Source organism: Ursus maritimus, unplaced genomic scaffold (assembly GCF_017311325.1).
Source record: "Ursus maritimus isolate PB19 unplaced genomic scaffold, ASM1731132v1 scaffold_26, whole genome shotgun sequence".
Classification (NCBI taxonomy): domain Eukaryota; kingdom Metazoa; phylum Chordata; class Mammalia; order Carnivora; family Ursidae; genus Ursus; species Ursus maritimus.
The window spans coordinates 2,729,857-2,754,982 of NW_024425119.1; the positions used below are offsets into that span (position 1 = coordinate 2,729,857).

The 25,126-nt window shown below is 37.0% G+C and overlaps 1 protein-coding gene across 5 annotated transcripts in view; it reads right to left on the reverse strand.

The window, feature by feature from the left end:
• ERC1 (ELKS/RAB6-interacting/CAST family member 1) overlaps window positions 1-25,126 on the reverse strand; it is a 555,538-nt gene that overhangs the window by 415,303 nt on the left and 115,109 nt on the right. For 3 of the 5 annotated variants that reach the window (XM_040642006.1, XM_040642007.1, XM_040642010.1), the window contains 4 exons: window positions 21,107-21,181; window positions 13,286-13,441; window positions 11,947-12,039; window positions 8,557-8,724 (listed from right to left, as the gene is read on the reverse strand). In XM_040642006.1, coding sequence (XP_040497940.1) covers window positions 8,557-8,724; window positions 11,947-12,039; window positions 13,286-13,441; window positions 21,107-21,181 — 492 coding nt within the window. The remainder of the gene's footprint in view (window positions 1-8,556; window positions 8,725-11,946; window positions 12,040-13,285; window positions 13,442-21,106; window positions 21,182-25,126) is intronic. The other 2 variants (XM_040642008.1, XM_040642009.1) reach the window with 2 other exon arrangements.

Below are 25,126 nucleotides of genomic sequence, written 5' to 3' on the forward strand. Positions count from 1 at the left end.
TCCACTGTATTTTACTTATCTAACCCCTCTAGTAAAAAACATTTGGGCTGCCTTCAATTCCTTGTTCTATAGTGAATATCCTTATACATGTCCTCCTGTGGGCCAGTGGGAAATTCTCTCTAGGGAACACACCCAGGAATGGTATTACTGGAGCCAACTATGCCATCTATGTTCCTCTTAGCCCAAATCCTTACAAGCACTGAATATTAACTCATTTTCTAATTTCTACCCATTTCATCAATGGAATGTAGCATTCCATTGTCTCTGAAATTTGCAATTCTTTGTTTACTAACGAGACGGAGGATCCCATGCTACATTTATTTGTTAACCAGTTAGTTTCCTTGTCTATTAATTGTCCATTTAAATCCTTCTCTCCCTTCCTATAGTCTCTTTTTCTTTTTTTTTTAATCTTTTTTTTAATGTAAAGTTCGATGATTCATTAGTTGCGTATAACACCCAGTGCACCATGCAATACATGCCCTCCTTACTACCCATCACCAGCCTATCCCATTCTCCCACCCCCCTCCCCTCTGAAGCCCTCAGTTTATTTATTTTTCTTACAGATTTATAAGCATCCTTTTTTTATTCTATATATCAATCTTTGTTATTTTGGGAGGCAGTGAAATTATCTTCTCCCAATCAGTCACACATCTGTTAACTTTGTCAGTAGTATTCTTTCTTGAACAGAAATACTTAAATTTGATGGTGTCACTTAAAGATATCTTACCTAAGATACATTTTCATTGATTAGCTTTATTGTTTTTCTCTTTCACAATGAGGTCTTTAATCAATATGGAATTCACTGTTTTATCTGGCACCAGGTATATAGCCAATTTTATTCTCCATATAGTATGTCAGTTTTCTAACACACACTTAATTAGCAAGTTTATGATGATGCTCCCCTCTACATACATGTCTAAACTCTATTTTTTTTTTTCACTGCTCTATCTGCTCATTCCTGTGCCAGTACTACACCATTCAGGGGTGCACTGATTGGTCTGGTTAGGTTTATGGCTCTGGAGTATATTTTCAGATCTATTAGGGTAGATCTCTCATCTTTTCCTCTTCACGTTAATGTTAGAATAGCTTTATTTGTCCATATAATTTTTAAAATTTTTCAATTGTGGTAAAATACACAAAACATAAAATTTGCCATCTTAACCATTTTTAAGTGTATAGTTCAGTGGTGTTCAGTACATTCACACTGTTGTATATTCAACATCCAGAACTCCCTTCATCTTGCAAAACAAAAACTGTACAATTTAAAAAAAAAACAAAAACAAACCTCTCCATTCTCTCCAACTCACAGCAACCACCATTCTACTATCTTTATGAATCTGACTTCTTTAGGTACCTCCTATAAGTGAAATGATATATCCTTTTGTGACTTGCCCATGTAAAACTTAAAGTAAAATGAGTTTCTAAAGAACTACTGCTGGGAATTTTCATTGGAATTGATGTATATACTAACTTAGGCAGAAATGATATCCTTACAGTATTAAATTATACCATCTACTGGTATCAATAGATTTCTCTGAATTTCTTTCTTTTTCCTCATATCCTCCTATAATTTTGGGCTTTCTTGCTCTTTCTACTTTTTGGAAAAACTTAAATATAAACATGCTTATTTATATTTGAATTTTTGATAAAGAGCCATCTGAGCCATAGGATTTAGGAGGAGATAGAGTTGAGACTGTTTAGCAATTTATTTTTCATAATGATTGTTGTTCGTGTTTTCTATTACCAATTGAACCTACTTTGTCAGATTTTCCAGAAATGTATTTGTTCTACCTTTTCAAGCTTATTAGAATATAATTATTTATAATTGTCATTTATTATTTTTAAATTGTATGGTACTAGTAGTTACTTCTTAATCATTCTGTAAGAGACGATCCTGTATGATTAACCTTTTTAAAACAACTAACTCAGCTTATTTTATCCTCTACTCTATTGATTGCTAACTTAGTTTCTATTACCCTCCATCTTACTATTTCTTTTGTTTTGATTGTTTTTCTTTTTTTCCTAGTCTCCTGATTTGTACACTTAGCTTATTAACTTTCATTCTTTATTGTTTTCTGATAAATACAAGAACAAGACATTTCCCTCTATACACCAGAGGATCAGTTATCCCACAGATTTTCTTTTGCTTTCTACTCTAGTCTTTTTTTTTTTTAAGTGGGCTCCACTGGGCTTGGAGCCCAACATGGGGCTTGGAGCCCAACATGGGGCTTGAACTCACGATCCTGAGATCAGGACTTAGGATGAGATCAGGAGTTGAGCGCTTAACCAAATGAGCCACCCAAGCACCCCTATTCTAGTCTCCTTTAACCCAAAGACCATTAAGTAGTATATTTTCAACACTAATCCAAAAGGTATGTGCACCCCTATATTTGTTGCAGCAGTATTTCCAATAGCCAAGATATGGAAGAATCTAAGTGTCCACCAATAGACAAAGAGATAAGGAAAACATGGTATATATACAATGAAATATTACACAGCCATAAAAAAGGATCACGCCATTTGAAATGACATGGATGAACCTAGAGAGTACTATGCTTAGTGAAGAAAGTCAGACTGAGAAAGCCAAACACCATATGATTCCACTCATAAATGGCATCTAAAACAATGAATAAACAAACAAACAAACAGAATTAGACCTATAAATACAGAGAACAAACTGATGGTTGCCAGAGGGCAGGGAAGTGGGGGGTTAGGCAAATGGGGTGAAGGAGAGTGGGAGATACAAGCTTCCAGTTATGGAATAAATAAATCAAGGGAAGAAATGCACAGCATTAGGAATACAATTATATTGTAATAGCAATATAATGGGCAGATGGTAGCTATTCTTGTAGTGAACAGAGCATAATGTATAAACTTGATAAATCACTAAGTTGTATACCTGAAACTAACATAACACTGTGTGTCAACTATACTCCCCCCAAAAAAGTACTACATTTTCAGATTCCAGATTTATTTTAGCTTTATGTTGCAATTCTTCATTACTTATTTCTAATTTTGCTGCATTAGGGGTCAAAGAACACAGTCCCTGTGACTTTAATTCTTGGCAATTTTGACATTTCCTCTGTGGCCTAGTACATTTGATTTTTAGGACTATTCAGTAAGATCTTAAAATCACTGCATATTCTCTATTTGTTAGTGCAATACTCTACAGAACACTTATTTGAGCTTATTGACGTTACTGAAATTTTCCAAATTATTTTTTTTGTTTCTTTGATCAAGTTCTTTTTTTTTTTTTCTTAAGTATGTAACATTGCTCTGTGTACTTTATAACTTGTTGGCTCAGTTGGTTAAGCATATGACTCTTGATTTCGGCTCACAAACTCAGGGTCATGATATCGAGCCCCATGCGGGGCTCCACGCTCAGCATGGAGTCCGCTTGTCCCTCTTCCTCTGCTCCACACCTCCTCCTCTCCCTGCTCACACTCACTCTCTCTCTCTCTCTCTCAAAAAAAACCAAAAAAGATAATTTAATTAGTGGTGCCTCAGTGGCTCAGTCGGTTAAGTGTCCAACTCTTGACCTTAGTTCAGGTCTTGATCTCTGGGTCATGAGTTCAGGCCCCCTTGTTGAGCCTACTTTTTAAAAATAAATAAATAAATAATTTAACTAGTGTTGAAATAAATCATATTGGGAAGACATATTTTCTTCATATACCTTTAATTTTTTGAATTTTTTCTATTTTTTATTTTTAATTCTGCTATTTTTGTCTTATGCTTAACTCTTACTAACAACACATTCTGTATCTTATTTTTTAATCCAACTGAGGTTTGTATTTTATTTTTTTAAAGATTTCATTTATTTATTTGACAGAGAGAGAGTCAGCCAGCGAGAGAGGGAACACAAGCAGGGCGAGTGGGAGAGGAAGAAGCAGACTCCCAGCAGAGGAGCCTGATGTGGGGCTCGATCCTGGGACTCAGGGATCATGCCCTGAGCTGAAGGCAGACGCTTAACGACTGAGCCACCCAGGCACCCCGAGGTTTGTATTTTAATCTAAATTTAACTTATTCACATATATTGCCTTTCCCATTATTCACACCATTTTGGCCAACGTTGTTCATAGTGTCTACATACCTCTTGTTTTTCCCCACCCCCTCCCCTATTCTTTTTTATTCTCCACTAGATAAATTGAGTTTTATGAAGATTTGAAACTTATGCATTGTTTTTATTCTCCCAGCATATTAACAGCCATACGTACACTTTTATTTTCCTGTCATTTTCTTAAGCTTATCATTATCTGCATCTCCTCAAGTAAGACACTGCCCCATCACCACTGTGAACAATGCCAACTCACCATGTGAAGCTGGGGGACTAGTGGTGGTAGGCAGGAAGCCCCCAAATCTGAGAACCTCTGGTGTAATAATATGTATCTCTAACTCTGCCAACACTCTTTTTCTGAAGTGATCTTCTACTCAGGTATAAGTAATGTGGAAGGAGAAGCTAGTCAGGCCACTTTCACAAGCTGGCTTGAATACCACACCAGTGTTACACTATAGCACCTGCCGCCACCACTACCCCATGACTCATTACAGGCTAAGCACTGCTCAGAGTGGTGGTGGAGCAATGATCCACCCAGAACAGTAAGAGAGAAAGTCACTGAAAAAAAACCCAAACCACCTCATGACACCAAATCCTCTTTTATTCTGAGCAGTTGTTTCATATATATACATATATTCAAATTCCTCACAGGGAAGCATTATAGCATATGACCAAGAACATAAGTTTTGGAATTTCAACTGATCAAACTCTGAAGCCCAGGTTATCACACAATAACTCATGTAACCTCAATCTCTCCGAGCTTCAGTGTGCCCATCTTTAAAATGTTATGGCAATTCTTATTTCTTCGAAGAGTACTGCAAGGATTAACTGAGAAAACGAAAGTATACATCCCTGCATGACACACAGAAAGCAGCCAATGTTAGGTATTATCAAATATGTTTTATGAATTATGGAAAGGCTATATGATCTCTAAAACGCACTTCAGTCCCAAGGATGTATTACTAAGTGTGCTAAGGAAGTCAAAACTCCAGCTTGAAGAGCACAGCACTACTGGGGCACTGGGTTGGGAAGTAGAAGGTGCATGGCAAACAACATCCAAGCTCCAGTGCCTAAACATCCTAGAGCCAGGGCAGTTCTTTACTTTGTGCTGGATCAACTATGAAAGAAGAACCGCTTCCTGTAAACTGTCAGTAAGATATAGATGATAATATTCACCTATAATAAATAGAATTCTAAAATTCAATGTCCTAGAGAAGAAAAAATTGTACTACTTTGAGGCAGTAAGGTCCACTATTTTAATTTACTGACAAAATCAGCTCTGCACATTGAAAACTCAAACAGAAAATAAATTTATTTGTAAGTCCACAGTATGTCATCAAGACTTAGAAACAAGAAAGTGGGCATAAAATAGGAAACGTCCTGAAAATATTATAACCAATATTGAAAGTCCTAGAGTACTAGTGAGATTGGCCCCAAGTGCCAACCAAAAATCATATGCTAATTAAAAACTTCACATAATTCCCCACAATGAAAGCAAAAAAAATACTTATCTTGCCTAATCCATACCATTAATCTAAGGATCACATAAGACAACAGAGATCAAATAAAATAAAAGTGCTCATAAACTGTAAGGTAAGTAAAAAAAATTTGAAACCCATTGATATTTAATATTTCCCTCTAAATTCAGATGAGAGCTACATAATTAAACACCTATTCTTGCCACAACAACCTTAGGAAGTTGGTACTACTATTATCCCCATTTAAAATGAGGAAATGAAGGATTAAAGAGGTAAAGTAATTCATCCAAGGTCACATAACTAATAAACATAAACAGTTGCATTCAAATTTAGGTCTGACTCCAAATCCCGTACTTTTAACCACTATGTTACTAAATCCAGACCACCTCTGTGAAGATCAACAGATTAAAAGAGATGTTCACAAAATAGGAGTAATTCCAGAAATACTATGTATTGTACACTGCCCAACACAACAGGACTTCATTCCCTGGACCATGAACAAGAAGAAAATCAGGGCTTTTCTCATATCCTATTTTTCCTTAAAGGACTGTTATTTATTTTTTTAAAAAATACTATTATTTACTTATTTCAGAGAGAGAGAGAGAGAGCACAAGGTGGGGAGACAGGCACAGGGAGAGGGAGAAGCAGACTCCCCGTCAAGCAGGGAGCCCGATGTGGGGCTCGATGCCAGGACCCTGAGATCACGACCAGAGCAGAAAGCAGATGCTCAACCGACTGAGCCACCCTTAAAGGATTTTTAAAAACTCCTTGATCCATGTTCTTTTTCATACATGCTTAATTTAGTGATGTGAGAGTTAGATCAAAGTCTAGGACAGCTGCAAAGATGAGGACAATATCAGTTAAGAGCAAATTATAAAAATATATAAGAATTATCATAGAACTGGTTCAAACTGCCTTTTACTGGGCTCTAACATGAGAAAGATGTTTTGGAAAAAGTGACTCCAGTCAAATGTCACCAGAGTAATCTGAGAAAAAAAAAAGCACATGCTAATAACGCGACTTGGCATATCACATTCATATAATTATCCTACACTGAAAAGATTGTTGGCTTTTACACTGTTATCTTTTAGGATGAGATGGTCATACTTGAGCAGTTGTCCGAGTGACTTTTAGGAGTAATTACTGAAATGTTACTCCCACATGGCTAAAAACAAATATAAGAACCATTCAAGAATGACCACAAATACAGTCTTTACTCTCTATGGTACAAGAAATCAATCACAAGCCCACTTGTGTGAGACCTAGCGAGTGAGACCAGTATTTGAGAGGGGTACAAAGAAAAGGATGGATTGCCAAGAGGAAAAAAGTCATTTATTAGACTGTGACACCTTTTAAATGTTTGCATTATCATTAACCAACTGCCTGGTTCTCTGATTCACACACCTGCCACCTCTAGCCAATGTTATGGTCCTAAACTTGGAAGTCGGCTCACCTCTAAAACACTGGCACCCTCTTCTGACCCTTCTGTAGTACTGCATGCACAACAGTTACCGGGGTGAAAACTCTAATAAAGGTGTTAAGTTAGTAACTTTGCAACATTTTCCAGATAATTTTATATTTGCAATTCCCTGGATGAACATAAAACTAGCTGAATAAAAATACGAAAGAGCATATCTTAATAAAATGTATGCCAATGGAAAGAAAACCAACCGTGTTCACTTAGTATTTTCAGTTTATATATATCCGCTGATTTTAATACAATAGCTACAATGATGACAATAACAGGCTTTACTGTGTGCAATAAACTAGTTTAATCCTAACAACAACCGATGAGGCAGACACTCCTCTTCATCTTATAGATGGAGGGAGAATGAAGCACAGCGAAGTTAAATAACATGCCCAGGATCACATACCTGGTAGTAAGTGGTAAAGCTGAATTTCAAACTCGGTAATTATGACTCCAGAGCCAAAACCTAATTTTTATCTATAATATCCCTGTGAGGCAGAATGAGGTTGATATCCTGATAATAAGAAACACGACTGACAGAAAAAGTCTAAGTTGTAAGGAAAATTACAAATACATCATCCAAATTTCTCATTTTCAACAAAGTCCCAAACTGTACAAAAATAAAATATTACATGAAAGAGTTTTGGTCATTTCCCCATTCCTCCTCACTTGAAGATTCTCCTCTTCTGGGTCTATAATGTCTTTATGCGTTCTTTTTATTTCTCATTCCTCTTTTCCATCTAAGTATGCCCTATTTACCTATCCAGTTCTTTAAAAAAAAAAAAAAAAAACTAAACCACGTTTATGCTTCAGTTTTCTTCTATAAAGCAGAACTACTTACCTATTTCTACCTAAGTTCCCTATTTCACTAGACCTTTAAAGAATATTTAAGACAGTAAATCCAAATAGCATCATCAATTCCTTCTCTTTGATCGTTACAAATATGATAGATTCTCATCTGTAAGGAATTATTTATAGGTATTCCTACCTATAATCAGGGCTGACAGGCTAAATAATCTCCTAAGATTTCTAAAAATACTAACTTCATTTTCAAACAGGATATGAAGGCACACTGTCTCATGATCTGTAGTTCAAAAAAGATCTACCTAGAACATTTCTAGATTTTGCAGTTTGCCTACATAAAGCTAGTCATAATACCAAAAATTGAGAACACTTAATAATCCAAACACAGGGTAACCGAGCCAACTGCCATTTACGACAAGAAGATTCACCATGGGTGAGAACAAAAGATTCATCTGGATTTCATTTTTACAACTATCTTTACAACATTTCATAATGTTAAAGTATACTTAGAAGTACAAACTTAGGGAACATTCAAAGAATTAAAAACATACATAAACTGCACCAGATTTGATAAATCTAAGAACTGACACAAAATAGTTATATTTTAGTACAGTAACTGATCACATTGCTAAAGAATTATTCATTACATTATTCATATCTCCCAAATCTAAGTATAACAAAAACAGCACAGGTGATACACATGAAAAGGTGCCAAGGAACTGACTCCCTGCCAATGCCAGAATTATTCTTACCTCAGTCTGCAGGATGGCAGCCCGTTGTTCTTTAGCAGTCAAGGACTCCTTCAGCACTTCAATGTGTTGCTTACTGTCTGAGAACTGGTTTGTGAGTGTTTCTAGCTTTGTCTGTAGGGCTAGTAGTTCTGTGTCCTTTCTGGACAGTTCCTGCTTCACCTGACCAATCTAGATAAGAAAATAAAACATTGTAAGGAAAAAAGAAATGAAAACAACCACCTCTGATCTGGATCTTTGACAGATCTGAGTCACAAAATATGAAACTAAAAACAGCATTAGTTTTATGACAAAACATAATTCATCTTTTTCCATCATCTAATCTTGGATAACCACCCACCACAAAAAAAGGGGGGGGGGTTTCAACAATAAGGGAAATTCCAGTTTTCATTTACTGTGTCTCCTAAACACTCTTCAAAATCCCTTAGAAAAAGAATAGAGGGAGAAAAATCCCAATTCAATTAGATTACTATGAGATAGCAGGAAGCATCTGAATACCATTGTGCTGATCAGTTTTCATTTTATTAAGTAAGACCTCTTAAAACATAAAAAGCAGAATTAGTGTAGATGTAAAACAGAAGAGAGAAAGAAAACCTCCTAGCATTGCTATTTAAAGTTAAATTTGAAAGCTGCTGCTGGTATACTGTTTATTTTTTCATTCACAACAAAAGTTTACATAAAATCCTTATCTTAAAAAGCCACCTTTAGTGTTATGAGGCATTATAAACCTGTGCCTTTTAAAAATCACGTAATTTTGATGAGTCAGGGATAGTGACCTTAAAAAAGTTTCCACCTACAAAGCTGTATCATCTACAATGTCATACCAACTAAATGGATTAAAAGTATATGACTTAAATGCATAAAGGCTCACTCTGTAAGAACTGACATGTGTAATTTGAATCTGAATTAATGACAGAGTAATCCATTAGTCAAGAGGAGCCATTCATTCTCCAATAAATTAGTCTCATCTTATTTTATTTTATTTTTTTTTAGTTTTTGTCTCATCTTAACTTAAAAAAAATTTTATTTCAAACACCTCATTTACATTTCTACTATGTCTCTAAGAATCTTCTAAATAGTCTCTTATTCTAAATGTACACCAAATAAACAAAAATCAGATTTGCTTTTACATTCTGTCTCCTGCCTAGCAAGGTAGCTGTGCACTAACAGATTAATTACTGGAAGTGTAAATCTGACTGACAAGTCAGTAATTTCAGTATTACTGATGAAAGTTCTTTGTACCTTTTTTTCATTGAAATGTATCTATAGTATTTTCACTATAATAATCTTAGGTATAGGGACAATTTTGAGAACAATTTCCCATGAGGAAGTATGAAATAAATATTACTTAAATTAAAATTAGACTTTTAAGGAGCACTAAAAATAAATGTCTAATTTACTCTTCTTGTTTAGCAAGAAGATAAGCATTTTCTCAAACGCATGAAAATTCTATTTGCAGATTTAGTTATTCATTCATTTCACAAATATTTCTATATGCTTGCTGTATGCAAACTACTTGAGGATACTAAGAACATCAGAGGAAGATGACTGTAAATGGCAGCTATCTTCATCCGGTAATATAAATATGTACCCTGGAGTTACCACATACTGTAATGCAGTGGCATCTTTCATGACACCCCTTTTCCAACAAGAAGCACATATTTATATTATTCCATCCTTAACATTCAGGTTGCACTAAAAACACACTTGTTGTATGAATGAATATTCAGGAGAAATGTTTAAAATATTATCACTTCCTCAACTAAACAACTACTACAATTTAAAGATTACCTCCAATCACATGGTTAAAAATAAGTATAAAGTCCCTGTTTCCTCAACATCTACTTAATTAAAGAATCTTCAAATGATGCTATTTTTACCATAAAGACTGAGAAAGGGAAGAAAATATTCTAAATGGAAAGTACAGTTTAGAAGCACACATGTTCCACAAATTTAGGAGCACAAGGCTTTGCAGTCACTCACACCTGAGGATAAGTGTGTCTGAGTACTGACCTCCCTAAGCCTTAGTTTCCTAATCAGTAAAATGGAGAAAGTAAACTGACGCTACTGTACCGTTGGAGATTAAATAAAATAATGTACGGAATGTGCTTATTAGCCTGTTGTCCGAAACAACAAAGAAATATTTATAATAGCTAAGAAAAAAAAAGTAAAGCTATGTATCAACTACTCCTCTAGAAAATACACAGTTACCATAAACCAAATCAGTCCCTTTTAGACAAAATATTTCACTTTACTATCTGTACTCTAAAGGGGTCCATAAATAGCAAAAACATCAAATTAGCACAAGTTTTTTTTTTTTTTAATGCTGCATTCCTGTCTTACCCCACAATTATTTTCAGAAGCAGCTTTTCCTGACATTTGTGTGACATCTGTGCACATGGCCTAGTACAGGGCAGAAGATTGAAGAGCTCACCAGCACACTTCTGGAACCAGATTGCTTGTGTAAAAATCAAGCTCTACCTCTCCCGGCTGTATCACCTGAGCACCACTCTGCTGCCTCCATTTCTGCGTCTATAAATTGGGGTTGGGTGATATACCAACCTTAGCAGGTTATAAGTGCCTGAGTATTAGCTATTATTTTTTATTATATTTTGAAATGGAATTTTAAGTTCTTTAGACAGAAGATTAAACTAGATTTAGAGACTTTATGTTTCATGCTAATCCTAATTTACTAGATTAAGCAAATCACTTTCTATACACCTGTTCTAAAAACGGTAACATTTGTTGGAAAATCACCTAACGGAGACTTAAAGATAATACATATGAAGTTAAAGCACTTTACTCAAGAATTTCAAATTCTAGAAGAGTCGATCTTAAAAGTTCTCATTAAAAGAAGAAAAATAATTGTGACTACGTACAGTGATGGATGTTAACTTAATTTGTGGAGATCATTTATACACACACACACACACACACACGTATATACACATATATCATCATGTTGCAAATCTGAAACTAATATAAAGTTATAAATCAATTATACCTCACTTTAAAAAAAAAGAATTTCAAATTCAGATAATCACTAGAACCTAGAACATCTTCATATTCTTATACCAAAGAAGAAACAGAGATCACCATTCATATAAATCAACAAGTATCTACAAAAGGAAAGGAGAAAAAACACGCTCTGAAGTACCATCCATACAGTGACAAAAGCAACAATAAAGAACCAGAACAAGTGAGGGGTCACTGCACACAAAGTGACATATGGGTCAAACTGGTGAACAGGAGTCGGTTAAAGAGCAGAGCAGGCTGGTTAGTGCTAGTATTGGGCAAAGCTGCCAACCAAAGAGAATGAAAATATAAGCCACCCAGAAGCCAGAGCCAGCAGGGTCCCACTGTGGGATCACTGCACAAAAGAGGAAATCTTACGGCAAAGACCTCAGCCTGAAGACCAGCCGCTCTCTTTTTCAGCTCCTCCCCTTGAGCCTCTTTCGAACTTAGTTCCTCCTTCAGTTGCTCTACCTGTCACGACATTGTTATTCTTTTTCACTTATGTGTCAATTTAAGTCTTATTATCTGCTTTTTAGCCACAACAGTAACTGGAAATAACAATAACCTATATAACACATTCAAATCTGTTCCCCTAATTCCCTCTTCAAAGCACCCTAGATAGTTTCTCTGTTCTCACAGGGGTGTTTTAATGGACTTAAATGTACCAATCAGCAAATGAAAAGCAGACTGTATTATAGTATATTTTCTTCTCAAATTAGGGTGGAAAATACAAAATAATAGAAAGTTGAATATGTGAATTTTTAAGTTCGAAAATTAACATAAATTTTCTGTAGTCATTATAACAGACTCTTAAAATAATAAAGGAATATTCTACTGACTTTTATGCCAGGTATGAGTACCACAGCAAGAAGCTAGAAACTGGAGAGGCAGTTAGGATAATTGTGTATCATTCTTCTACAGTCTTCTGTTCTGAGAAACTGGGGAACTAATATAATTGGGATGCAAGGGGTACTTATTTTCTAGCTAATATTTTATAATCACAATTATGATTTTTAATTAAACCAAAACAAATCTGGCAAATTGCTAACTATAATAAACTAGATCCTCCAATTTGCCTGAATAGTTTATAGAATCAAACTAAATGGCTTTGGATCTAAGGAAAAAATATTGTGACTGAGTTTCTAAATATGAACTGACATGTCTCACAGATATGTATCTTACTGTAGATATATCTGAACATGGGAAACAATAAACCTGATAGAAATGGATCTTCTCCAAGGGATAGAGCAAAGGGCTTTTCCTTATGGAACTGTATTTGAAGGGAATATAGGATATTATTTAAGCCATTTCAGGGGGATAAAAAATAAAGGTGAGGGAACTGGGTTCAGCCTCTTCGGGTTTGACTTTTAGAATACTACACAAGAGTTAAAGAATTTGGTGTCTCATGTGGTGAGAAAAACTCAATTGGATATAATTTTAGTAAATCACCTCAGAAGTACTGATAGATATAAATGTTAAACTGTGACAATACCTATCAGCCTCATAGGAATAATTTTCTTTTAAGTGAAAACTTGAAATAACGATACATCAGTAATTCTGACTTTAGTTCTGGGAAAGTTCCATTTGAAAGAATTCTAAGTATCCTCCCCTGATGTCTGCTAAAGTAATGTGAAGTTCTTCATCATCACTAAGGAAATAGAAATATGCATCAATATCTCAAACGTCTTTTAAAAACTACAGTATCACACACCATTACCTTATTTTTCATAAATTTAGAATGGCTCCGATAGACCTCCATTTGTTTCATTTCTTCCTCCCGCTCTTCAGTACTCAAGGCCCCATTTGATTTCAGCATCTGAATTTCCTCTTCCAAGTCTCGGAGCCCACGCTCCATAGAGGAAATTTTTGAATCCTGAAGACAATGGAAGATTTAAACATTAAAGTATTCATAAAGAATCAGAGAAGTTGAAAAACTCAGTCTTTACAGATGGTGAATTTAATAAAGATATAGAAATATGCAGGAAAACTGCTGTCTAGTATTTGGTGCCTTGCTTCTAAATTATATCCTTTATGGCCACTTGGGTGAAAGGAGGAGAGTTCACATCTAGAATATGATTTTCTTCTCTGTCTCTTCCTCCAGTTCACGCCTTTCGTTTAAAGTTTAAAGTTCTACTTTAAAAAAAGTAGACGCAATGGAACGCTGGTTAAAGTTTCTTTGTACTTCATGGTCAACAAACTTCTAGGGAAAAAATTTGTAATATTAACAGAGAAACCATTCCTAGCTACTCTATCATTCTACTCTAAACCTAAAAGGTTTATTTCTGCTCCCAAAGGAGGGAGAATAAAAGTGTTTCAAAGACTTATGCAATAATGTGTATAACTATATTTGCAATAAAGATTTTATAGCATCCCATTGTAAGAATAACAAAGGGATGAATAATTATGCTAACAATTACAGTTTATCACATTACTTATTCTCTATAGTTCTCTACACATTTTAAATATTTTGAAATAATTTTTTTTAAAAAATCACTGTCCTTATAAATCATCATCTCCACAAATAACACCTCCCAGTAGAATATTCTTCTATGTTCGATTTCTTAGTTTTGCTTCTCACAGTATCTAGTTTATCCCCTAGTTTACTTTAGATGTTATCAATTGAAGAAAGATCATTTTAGATGTCAATTACAGAAAAATTCCTCCATAGAATGAACACTTTTATATCTAGAGTTGTATATATTTATTTACCTAAGAAATAAAGTACAAGCATAAATTAAGTATAGCTTAATTTTATTTGAAATTTCAGAGAAACCACTCCTTTAGAAAGTAATTTTGAAATTACTTCCCTCTGCACTTTACCTCAAAGATTTCCTGACTGACATTCCTTGCTATCGTAATTCTTAGAGCATGCAGATAAAAGTTAAAGAATTTATCACGAGACAAATACAACTAGCAATTTTTAGGTTCAGGGGAGAGAAAAGGGGGATGTACTCCCTGTTCTGTATTGCATTATCTTTAAAAATATCACAACAAAAATTTTCTTTTACAAATCTATTCAAATTAAAACTTATATTTAGTTCAAAATTAAATGCATTGAATTAATACAATCAAGAGATACTCTAAACCTATATTCTGAATTACTTGTTTAAAATTAGTGGGTGCATCCCATTTCTACCACAGCCTAAAAAAAAAAATTAGTGGGCCACAATTCATCTCCAGGCCCATAAAGAATAAATACAGGCATAACTTGAAGATACTGTGGGCTCAGCTCCAGACCACTTTAGTAAAGTAAATATCACAATAAAGCAAGTCAAATAAATTTTTTGGTTTCCCACTGCATATAAAAGTTATGTTTATACTATAGTCTATTAAGTATATAATAGCATTATGGGGAAAAAATGTATATACCTTAGTTTAAAAATAATTTATTGCTAAAAAATACTATCATCTGAGCTTTCAGAGTCATAATCTTTTTGCTGATGGAGGGTGTTGCCTACATGTTGATAGGTACTGACTGGTCAGGGTGGTGGCTGCTGAATTTGGGGTGACTGTGGCAATTTCTTAAAATAAGGCAACAAAGAAGTTTACCACATCAATTAACTCTTCCTTTCGTGAACAATTTCTCTATAGCATCTGACACTGTCTGACAGAATTTTACCCACAGAACTTCTTTCAAAACTAGAGTCAATCCTCTCAAACCCTGCTGCTGCTTTACCAACTAAGATTATGTAATATTCTAAATCCTTGGTTGTCATTTCAATGACCTTCACGGCATCTTCACCAGGAGCAGACTCCATCTTAAGAAACCATTTTTTTTGCTCCTCCATAAGAAGCAACTCCTCGTCTGTTCAGGTTTAGCATAAGATTCAAGAAATTCAGTCACACCTTCCGGCTCCACTTCTAATTCTAGTTCTCTTGCTATTTCTGCCACATCTGTAGCTCCTCCTCTACTGAAGTCCTGAACCCCAAAGTCATCCAGGAGGACTGGAGTCAACTTCTTTCAAACTCCTATTCAGGCTGATAATTTTACCTCTTCCCACGAATCACAAATGTTCTTACTGGCATCTCGAATGGTGAACCCCTTCCAGAAGGTTTTTGATTTACTTGGCCTAGATCCTTAAGAAGAATCATTGTCTATGGCAGCTATAGCCTTACAAAGGCATTTCTTAAATAATAAGACCTGGAAATCAAAATGACCCCCTGATCCATGGACTGCAGAACGAATGTTTGTTAGTAGGCATGAAAACAACAATAATCTCTTCATCTCCATAAGAGCTCTTCAGTGAGCGGGTGCGTTATTAATGAACGGCCATATTTTGAAAGGGATCTCTTTCCTTCTGCAGTAGGTCCCAACAGTGGGCTAAAATATTCAGTAAACCATTCTGTGACAGATGCACTGCCATCTAGGCTTTGTTTAGAGAGAACAGGCAGAGCGGACTCAGCATAATTCTTAAGGCCCCAGGATTCTGGAATGGCAAATGAGCTCTGGATTCCACTTAAAGTCAGCTGCATCAGCCCCTAACAAGACAGTCAGTCTATCTTTTGAAACTTTGAAGCCAGGCACTGACTTCTCCTCTAGCTACGAAAGTCCTAAACGACATCTTCTTCCAATAGGAAGCTGTTTCCTCTACACTGAAAATCTTGTTTAGTGGAGCCACCTTCATCAGTAATCTTACTAGGTCTTCTGGATAACTTGCTGCAGCTTCTCCCTCCGTACCTGCTGTTTTACCTTGCACTTTTATGTCATGGAGATAGCCTATTTTCTTAAACCTCATGAGCCAACCTCTGCTAGCTTCAAACTTTTCTTCCGCAGCTTCCTCACCTCTCAGCCTTCACAGAATTGAGAGACTTAGAGCCTTGCTCTGGATTAGGCTTTGGCTTAAGGCAACATTGTGGCTGGTTTGATCTTCTATCCAGACCACTAAAACTTTCTCCATATGAGCAATAAGGCTGTTTCAATGTCTTATCATTCATGTGTTCACTAGAGTAGCCACTTTTAATTGCCTTCTAGAACTTTTCCTTTGCATTCACAATTCGGCTGTTTGGTGCAAGAGGCCTGGCTTTCAGCCTGTCTCAGCTTTGGACCTGTCTTCCTCACTACGCTTAATCATGTCTAGCTTTTGATTTAAAGTGAGAAACATGTAACTCTTTTCACTTAAACATGTAGAGACCATTGTAGGGTTATTAATTGGCCTAATTTCAATATTGTTGTGTCTCAAGGAATAGGGAGGCCTGAGGAAAGGGAGAGTTCCAGGGGAATGGCAGGTGAGTGAAGCAGGCAGAACACACATATTTATCAAGTTTGCCATCACAAATAGGAAGACTTTGTGGCATCCCAAAACAATTACGAGAGTAACATCAAAGATCACTGATCACAGATCACCATAACAAATATAACAATAAGGAGAAAGTTTGAAATATTGGGAGAATTTCTAACATGTGATACAGAGACATGAAGTAAGCAAATGCTGTTGGAAAAATAGCACCAAAGATCTGCCTGACGTAAAGTTGCCACAAACCTTCAATTTGTAAAAAAAAAAAAAAAAAATACAGTATCTGCAAAACACAATAAAGTGAAGAATAAAATGAGGTATGCCTATAAACTATTCTCATTGTACTATCTGAAAATTCACCTTTAAGATTACTATACATCTTCCTGGAAAAATCAGGACGTAGTCCCTTAAGAATAACTAAAATACCAGGCATATGCATGTGAATAACCTACAAATGAAATGTGGTTGACCTCTGACATTAGTGAGGGGGGGTAATGAAAAGGGGTCAATGGAAAGAGGGATTGTATTTCTAGCACCACTAGTAATTCACACAAGACAAAACCGCCTCCAGCTACAAACTCAAGCTCCACACATCACATAGACAGCCTCTAACTTTACAAAGTCCCCCACAATGCCCCAAGAAATATTATCCATCTTCTCCCTAACTCCAACACAAATACAGAGGCAGCTCTTGACCAAATCAGCACCCTCACTACCAAATCATGTCCCATAAAAGCTTCTCCCCAAAAGGGACCAAACTATAACTCTGAAAGTCATGAGGTAGCCACTGACTGCCCAGATAAGAGACCTGCCAGGATACTCACTGAAATCAGGCCAGAAAAGCAATGTCTGATATGCTCAACTTGTTCCAGCATCAACTCAACCAGACTGGGTTTATGTGAGGACAGTCCTTCCAACAAGGTTTCTTACTCCTAGAATGTATAGCAACTTAGTAGATTAATTCCTTACCATCTTACTACTCTGTACTTCCCCAGCCTTGGGTCTCCCATCATTAATCAGACAATTCCAATGAGCCTATTGGAATCCCCTGTTCCTTGTTAAATTTCCCAAATCCTCACCTTTTTTCCCCCCAAAATTGTCTCCTTACCCCAAGGTAAACCTGGCTTTCTCAAAGGATATATTTCCCGGCACTCTCTCCAATGAATGTCACTAATCTCCCAGTACCAGAGAAGAGCAGGAGAAAAGTTCTGCCTCCCTTTATTTACAGCTCACACTCCTTTTCACTCCACCCTCCTCACTGCTGCCATCTAGGGACTTCCCAATCACTCCTGGCCATCTGAAATCGTCTTTGGCCCCTGGTTCACCATCAATCTTCCCTTCAAATGCAACTCTTTGCCATCATCCTGGGATTTCAATGCCCTAACTCCATGATGGCCTTAATTCGAATGACCTCATCCACCAGTCCATTTCAGCTACCCACTTGATATGACTACCTTCTGGATCCTAAAATCACCCAGGGCTCTCTCCCCAGGCCTCTTGCACCATGACTTTCTATTTGCTGTTCTTACACCTCACAGAGATCTCCACTTCCCTGTCACATTTTCTCCCAACCTGTCGGTCCACTCTGAATTCCCTTCCTTCATACCCACACTACATTCTTGTACTGATCATGCAAACTACTCTCTCACCATGATCCTCAATTCATCTGCATCCCAATAATTCCGCCATTAACTATCCGGCAAAACTCACACCTAGAGCAGTACAGTAATTCTTCCCTGTTACTCCTCTGCTAAAGGAAAAAGAAAACAAATCAGAGGGGCTCCTGGGTGGCACAGTGGTTAAGCGTCTGCCTCCGGCTCAGGGCGTGATCCCGGCGTTACGGGATTGAGCCCCACGTCAGGCTCCTCCGCTATGAGCCTGCTTCTCCCTCTCCCACTCCCCCTGCTTGTGTTCCCTCTCTCGCTGGCTGTCTCTGTCTCTGTCAAATAAATAAATAAAATCTATAAAAAAAAAAAAAGAAAGAAAAAGAAAACAAATCAGAGAAGAAGGAAGGGGAAGTGGAGTGAGAAGTGGAGTGAGAAGATGGGAGGGGGAAGAAGGCAAGAGAAGGGAGGAAGTGGAGGAAAAAAAGGCAGAGGGAAGAGAAAAGAAAATTACATCACCTTGAAGACAGCTGGGCTCTTTTATGATCTATCAATCATCTTCCTTTCCTCTTCCCCGCCAAGACTATTCTAGACCTTCATAATTCTCTCAAGCTCATGCCACACTCTCAGCAACTCAACTATTTCAGCTGTGATTTCAGCATAGCATCCTCCTGACCCAACTGGGCCACCAGAATCTCAGAATCTCTTGCTTCTTAACCAAATGGCTGAAGGCTAACACAATTAAAAATAGATCCACTACCAATTAATACTATTATACTTCCCTATTCTATCAAAAGGTGAGTAACATGATTTTGGAAACACAGGTACATTCATGTGTTTTTTTCTTAGGTTTCAACAGGGCTCAGGAAATAAAATGTACAAAATGATTTGTGGGAAATGTGATCATACAACAAAACCTTTATAAGGCTCTTTCAGGATTATGTTCAAGATTGCTAATTGTCTAACTACAAAGAACACAAATTCTACTAATTTAGAATTTGTTTGGTAAATCCTTTCCCCATTGGAAATAAAGATACACACAAACAAAAATTTTTTTAAGATTTTATTTTTATTTATTTGACAGAGAGAGAGAGAGGGAACACAAGCAGGAGGAATGGGAGAGGGAGAAGCAGGCTTCCCACAGAGCAGGGAGCCCAACGTGGGGCTCGATCCCAGCACCCTGGGATCATGACCTGAGCCGAAGGCAGATGCTTAACGACTGAGCCACTCAGGCGCCCCACAAACAAAATTTTAAGAGGAAATCATTTAAATTCAGGAAAAGTTCTTAAAACTGTACTTGAGAAGCCTCTATTTACATAAAACTACATACCAATGACTAAATATTTTTGTTATATCACCAAATATTAAATAAAGGCCCAAAAAGCAAAAAGTGTCAAACTTTTTGGGGACTGTGAAGAAGCTAAAAAAGAGAGAGGTCCTTATCTATAAGAGTCTTTCTGCATTTATAAGCATGAATATGATGTTGATAAAAATAATAACGGCAGCAGCAGCTAACAGTTTACTATATGCTAGGTACTATTCAAAGTGTTTTACTTGCTATAACTAATTTAATCTATGGGATAGCACTATTATTACTGCCTTCTATCGATAAAGAAATTGAGGCATAGGGAGGTTAGGTAACTTACTCTGTGTCATGTAACTGATTCAAGTAAAGCCGAATTTTGAATCCAAGGAATTTAGAAGGCAAGCTCTTAACATAACATAGAGCCCAATGATTTCTAACTATTCATTAACTTAAGGCAGAGTTTTTTAAAGTATGTCCATGTTCAAGAAGTCTGCGTAGTCGAAACTATTTTCAATATAATACTATGACTTTATTTGCCTTCTCCACTATGTTAACATTTGCACTAAAAGGTATACAAACAATCGTGGGGGAAAAACTGCCAGTGTCTTAGGACAAGAGGCAGTAGTACCAAACCATACCAGCAGTCATTGTACTCTTCGGTGTCAGGCACTCACAGAAAAAAAAGAAAGAAATACTACAAATTTTTAAAAAATTAAGTAAGCTCTAGGCCCGAGTCATATGCTCTGCCAATTGAGCTAGCCAGGCGCCCCTAGAAATAAAATTTTTGCAAGCCTGCCTCCCATGAGAATGTCCCTAATGAAACGTAAAAACTATTACTTGTAATTAATCGCAACCCTTAGGACCACAACTTTTTAATATTCTCTGTGATGAAATGGGAAGGAACTAGGCATTTGTGCCCAGTGAAGTATGACAGTACTTGTGTGCCTCTTTGAGTTGCAACCTGCATTCGGTACCTTTTTCACGGAACATCAGTTTTACTTGAAAGAACAACTGACAAACTATGGTTACTAGACTTAGTATTAGGCAGGCATTTTCTAAAAATGAATGGATGAGCCTGTCATTTTAAGAGAATAAAGGGATCTTCAGTTCAAAAGGTTTAAGCATAGCTGATTCAAAGAAATTCTGGACAAGCCTTTTTGGTCCAGAGCTTTTTGTCCAGAGCCTTTTGGTCCTTTGAGTTACGATCTATAGCTAAAAGAGAAGAAAACTGAAGTTCTCTTAAAGTGTCATTTTCATTGTCTTACTATGTCTTCTCAATCTACAAAATAAGTGAAATATTATTACATACTACTTTCTAAAACTCACACAGGAAAGTGTGTAATAACTTAAAAGTATAAACTGACTCACAAGATTCTTTGTAGATTCTTACTTACCTTCATTTCAATAACAGTCTGCAGGGCTTTTGTTTTGGCAGAATCAGGAGCATTCTCAAATCTCCGATGCATCTCCTGTACAACAGAAGCAAAAAAGAGAGTAAGTGTCCTCCTTTTCACTCTTGTTTTTTCTTAAAGGGAGGGTAGAGAAGGACAGGGAGAGGGAGTAACTGTGTAAAAAAGGTGATTACCCCAGCCTTACAAGACACTCTGATCCCTGTCCACCAGACCTTCCCCAGAGGATCAGAGAACCCACAGGCTGCATTCAGGCTAGGGAAGTACAAGGGTCAAACATACAGGCATAAAGACTCCCTGTCTGTGGGGCGCCTGGGTGGCACAGCGGTTAGGCGTCTGCCTTCGGCTCAGGCGTGATCCCGGCGTTCTGGGATCGAGCCCCACATCAGGCTCCTCTGCTGTGAGCCTGCTTCTTCCTCTCCCACTCCCCCTGCTTGTGTTCCCTCTCTCACTGGCTGTCTCTGTCTCTGTCGAATAAATTTTAAAAATCTTAAAAAAAAAAAAAGAGTCCCTGTCTGTGAACACCTAGTTATTTAAAATTAGTCACACAGATGAAATCACTACAACAGATGGAAACTACAACACAACCCCAGACTGGTGTGTCAATTTTCCACATGACTCTAAGACATATAAATCAGAACTCCAAATGGTCCAAAAGGGAGAACAGAAATACTCCCTTTTTAAAACGAGAAATAAAAGCAGTTACAATTAGGGCGCCTGGGTGGCTCAATAAGTTGAGCATCTGCCCCTGCTCAAGACATGATCCCAGGGTGCTGAGACCGAGTCCCACATTGGGCTCCTTGCTTGGCGGGGAGCCTGCTTCTCCCTCTGCCTGCTGCTCCCCCTACTTGTGCTATCTCTCCTTTCTCTCTGACCAATAAATAAATCTTAACAAACAAACAAACAAAAAAGCAGTCACAATCAGTCTGCATTGCACAAAGCTACTAAAAACATTTGTGGTAACCACAGCCTATCTATAGCATCTACCCCAGAGTAACAACCTGGCTACCTGTGATGAAAATCTCTCTCTAGTGGGATGACAAGTAGAAAGAAAAAAGAAGATACGGTTGTTCATGTTTATGAAATGTCACAAAAACATAACTATTCTTTTTCATCTAAATTTTAGTGAGTTCAGAATCAGGAAGAAAGGAAGCAATGGTAGTAATATCACAATTAGGGTCTTCAAGGGTCACAGTAAAGTTATCAGACCACCTCAGGCTATTTCCTGTCCAATTTTGTGAAAGTCTCTGATTTAATCAGTCAACATTTCCAAAGTACCCTGATATAGCTTCTAGTGATCTCAGGAAATACACAGATGAATACTTTCCATCTGAACTATACTCAACCATAATAAAAGGAATGTATAACACTTTAATTATATCTTTCACCTAATTTATTCATTCCTCCCTAGCCAAGGAGAATGGTTTGAGAAAAAACAGAAAACAGAACCGCACATTTCATTGAGTCGCCTCTTCCTGAAAGAGCAGTGCCACTGAACTGACAAACGTTCTAAATTCTAAACAGTCAACAGTTTAAAAACCAGTAACTTTTGAACATCCACATTTACCAGCTGGCTGCTGAAACTATAATGCAAACCACTACTAATATATACCACCCTTTCCGCTACTTTTCTCCCTAACTCCAGCCTTCAATATTCAACAAGGTATCCCATCTGTATGTTTAACAAATACTTCAAACTCTTCATGCACAAAAGTAAACTCTTGGTGGTGCTCTAAAGCCTGCTCCCTCCTTCCAGTCACTCAGGTCAAACACCTGAGTCTTAATGCCTTCCTTTTGTTTTCATGCCACAGTCAATCAGGAAATCTAGTTAACTCTACCTTGGAAACATATCCAAAATGCAAGCACTCCCTGCCATCTCCACTGTTACCACTTGGAGTAAGTCACCAACAACAATGTATCTTTTAGGGGCGCCTGGGTGGTACAGTTGGTTAAGCATCTGACTCTTGGTTTCAAGTCAGGTCGTGATCAGGGTCATGGGATCAAGGCCCGCATCAGGCTCCACACTCAGCAGAGTCTACTTGGGACTCTCTCTCTCCTTTTGTCCCTCCCCCAGCATGTTCCTTCTCTCTCTCTCTCTCTCTCTCCTTCCCTCCCTCTCTCTCTCTCAAATATAATAAATCTTAAAACAAAACAAAACAAAAACTATATATATAGTTATAAAACTCTATATTATAAAACTATACAGTTTTATAGTTATAAAACTATATATATAGTTATAAAACTATATATAGTTATAAAACACTATATAATATATATATATATTTTTTTAATCCAACAACAAGCTCCAAATTAGGCTCCCCACCCTTTATCTTGCTCCCCTATAGTCTATTCTCAACAGACCACTCAGAGTGACCTTTAAAGCATGAATTTAATCTTGTCACTCCTCTGCTCAAAATTCTTGTCATGGTTCCCTATCTGACTCAAAGCAGAGTCAAAGTCCCTTCAGTAGCCTACAAGACCTCATCTCTTACCACTCCTTCCTCAGTCACCATGCTTCAGCCACACTGGATTCCTTGCTGTTCCTCGAATATGCTAGGCATTCTCCCATTCCTTAGGATCTTTACACCAGATGTTCCCATTGCCTAAACTCTCTTTCATCAGTTCATGGGGAGGACTTTGTCTCCTTCAAGTCTTGACTCAAATGTCTCTTCTAGATTATTAGGTTTAGGGGCACCTGGGTGGCTCAGTTGTTGAGCGTCTGCCTTCAGCTCAGGTCACAATCCCAGGGTCCTGGGATCAAGTCCCGCATCAGGCTCCCTGCTCTGTGGAGCCTGCTCCTTCTCCCGCTCCCCCTGCTTGTGTTCCCTCTCTCTCTGTCAAATAAATAAATACAATTAAAAAAAAAAAAGATTATTAGGTTTATGAGTTGTGATAATCACACTGTGGTTACATAAGAAAATGTCCCCATATATTTCAGAGATGCATACTAAAGTCTGTAGAGGTAAATTACATCACGTTAATTTGTTTTAAAATCTTTGGTGAAAAAAGAAGGAGAAGGAAAAAACAGAACACATGAAGCAAGTGTGGCAAAACTTTGGTAGTTGGTCTACCTGAGTGATAAGTATAGGTTTGAAATTTTTCATTAAAAAATTAACATTTAACGTTAGCACAACATACCTTATTTTAAAACTTAAAACTGACAAAAAAAAACCCACATGTCCTTTCCACTTTACCTTACTCTACTTTTCATTCTCCCATAGCATGTATCTTCTAACATATGAATGAATGATGAGTGACTGAATAACAAATGGCTACCAAACTTCCAAGAATTGGCTCTTTAAAGAGGGAATCTTTGAATCACTTTCTACTCCTGTGCTGAATTACATACACCTCCTCTACCTTCTATATAGCCCTCCTCTAACACTTACTATATTGTATTTGGAATAATCTTCTCTAACATACCAGACTGTAAACTCCTTCAGAGCAAAATTGTCCTTTGTATTTCTCAGGCACTGTGTGACATGTAAGCAATCACTAAAAATTATTTCTCCTCCATATCCACTCTTCTTTTGCTGGATGAAGGAAAGACTGAAAAAATGAATAAATTATCAGCTAGTTTTCTTCTTCACCTCTCTACTGGACGACTCCTTCTACCATATCAAATACAGGACCTCCTTGTTCCTAAATCTAATAGCTGTTGTCAGACCACATCCTTTCTGAACTCCATGTAATAGCTTTTTTTTTTTAAACCATAGAGAGAGTTAAGGGAGGAACATCTTTAAAATTTTCGACTGCCTTACATTAAAGAATTATCCTAGCTCTAAAGGTTTATTCTCTGTCCTTTCCCCTATCCTAAGCACAGACAGACATTTTCTAAATTCCATCCCTGGAACTCTTCTCAGTTCTATAGCCCCATTCCAGGGACTCCACCAGCCCAAAGAGAAACTTAATATGAATTAGAAAAAAAAGCAACCCCTCTGGAGTAGATGCAACCTCATCATGAAACACTGGTTGAGTTTTAGGCCTCACTTGCTCCATCAGCAG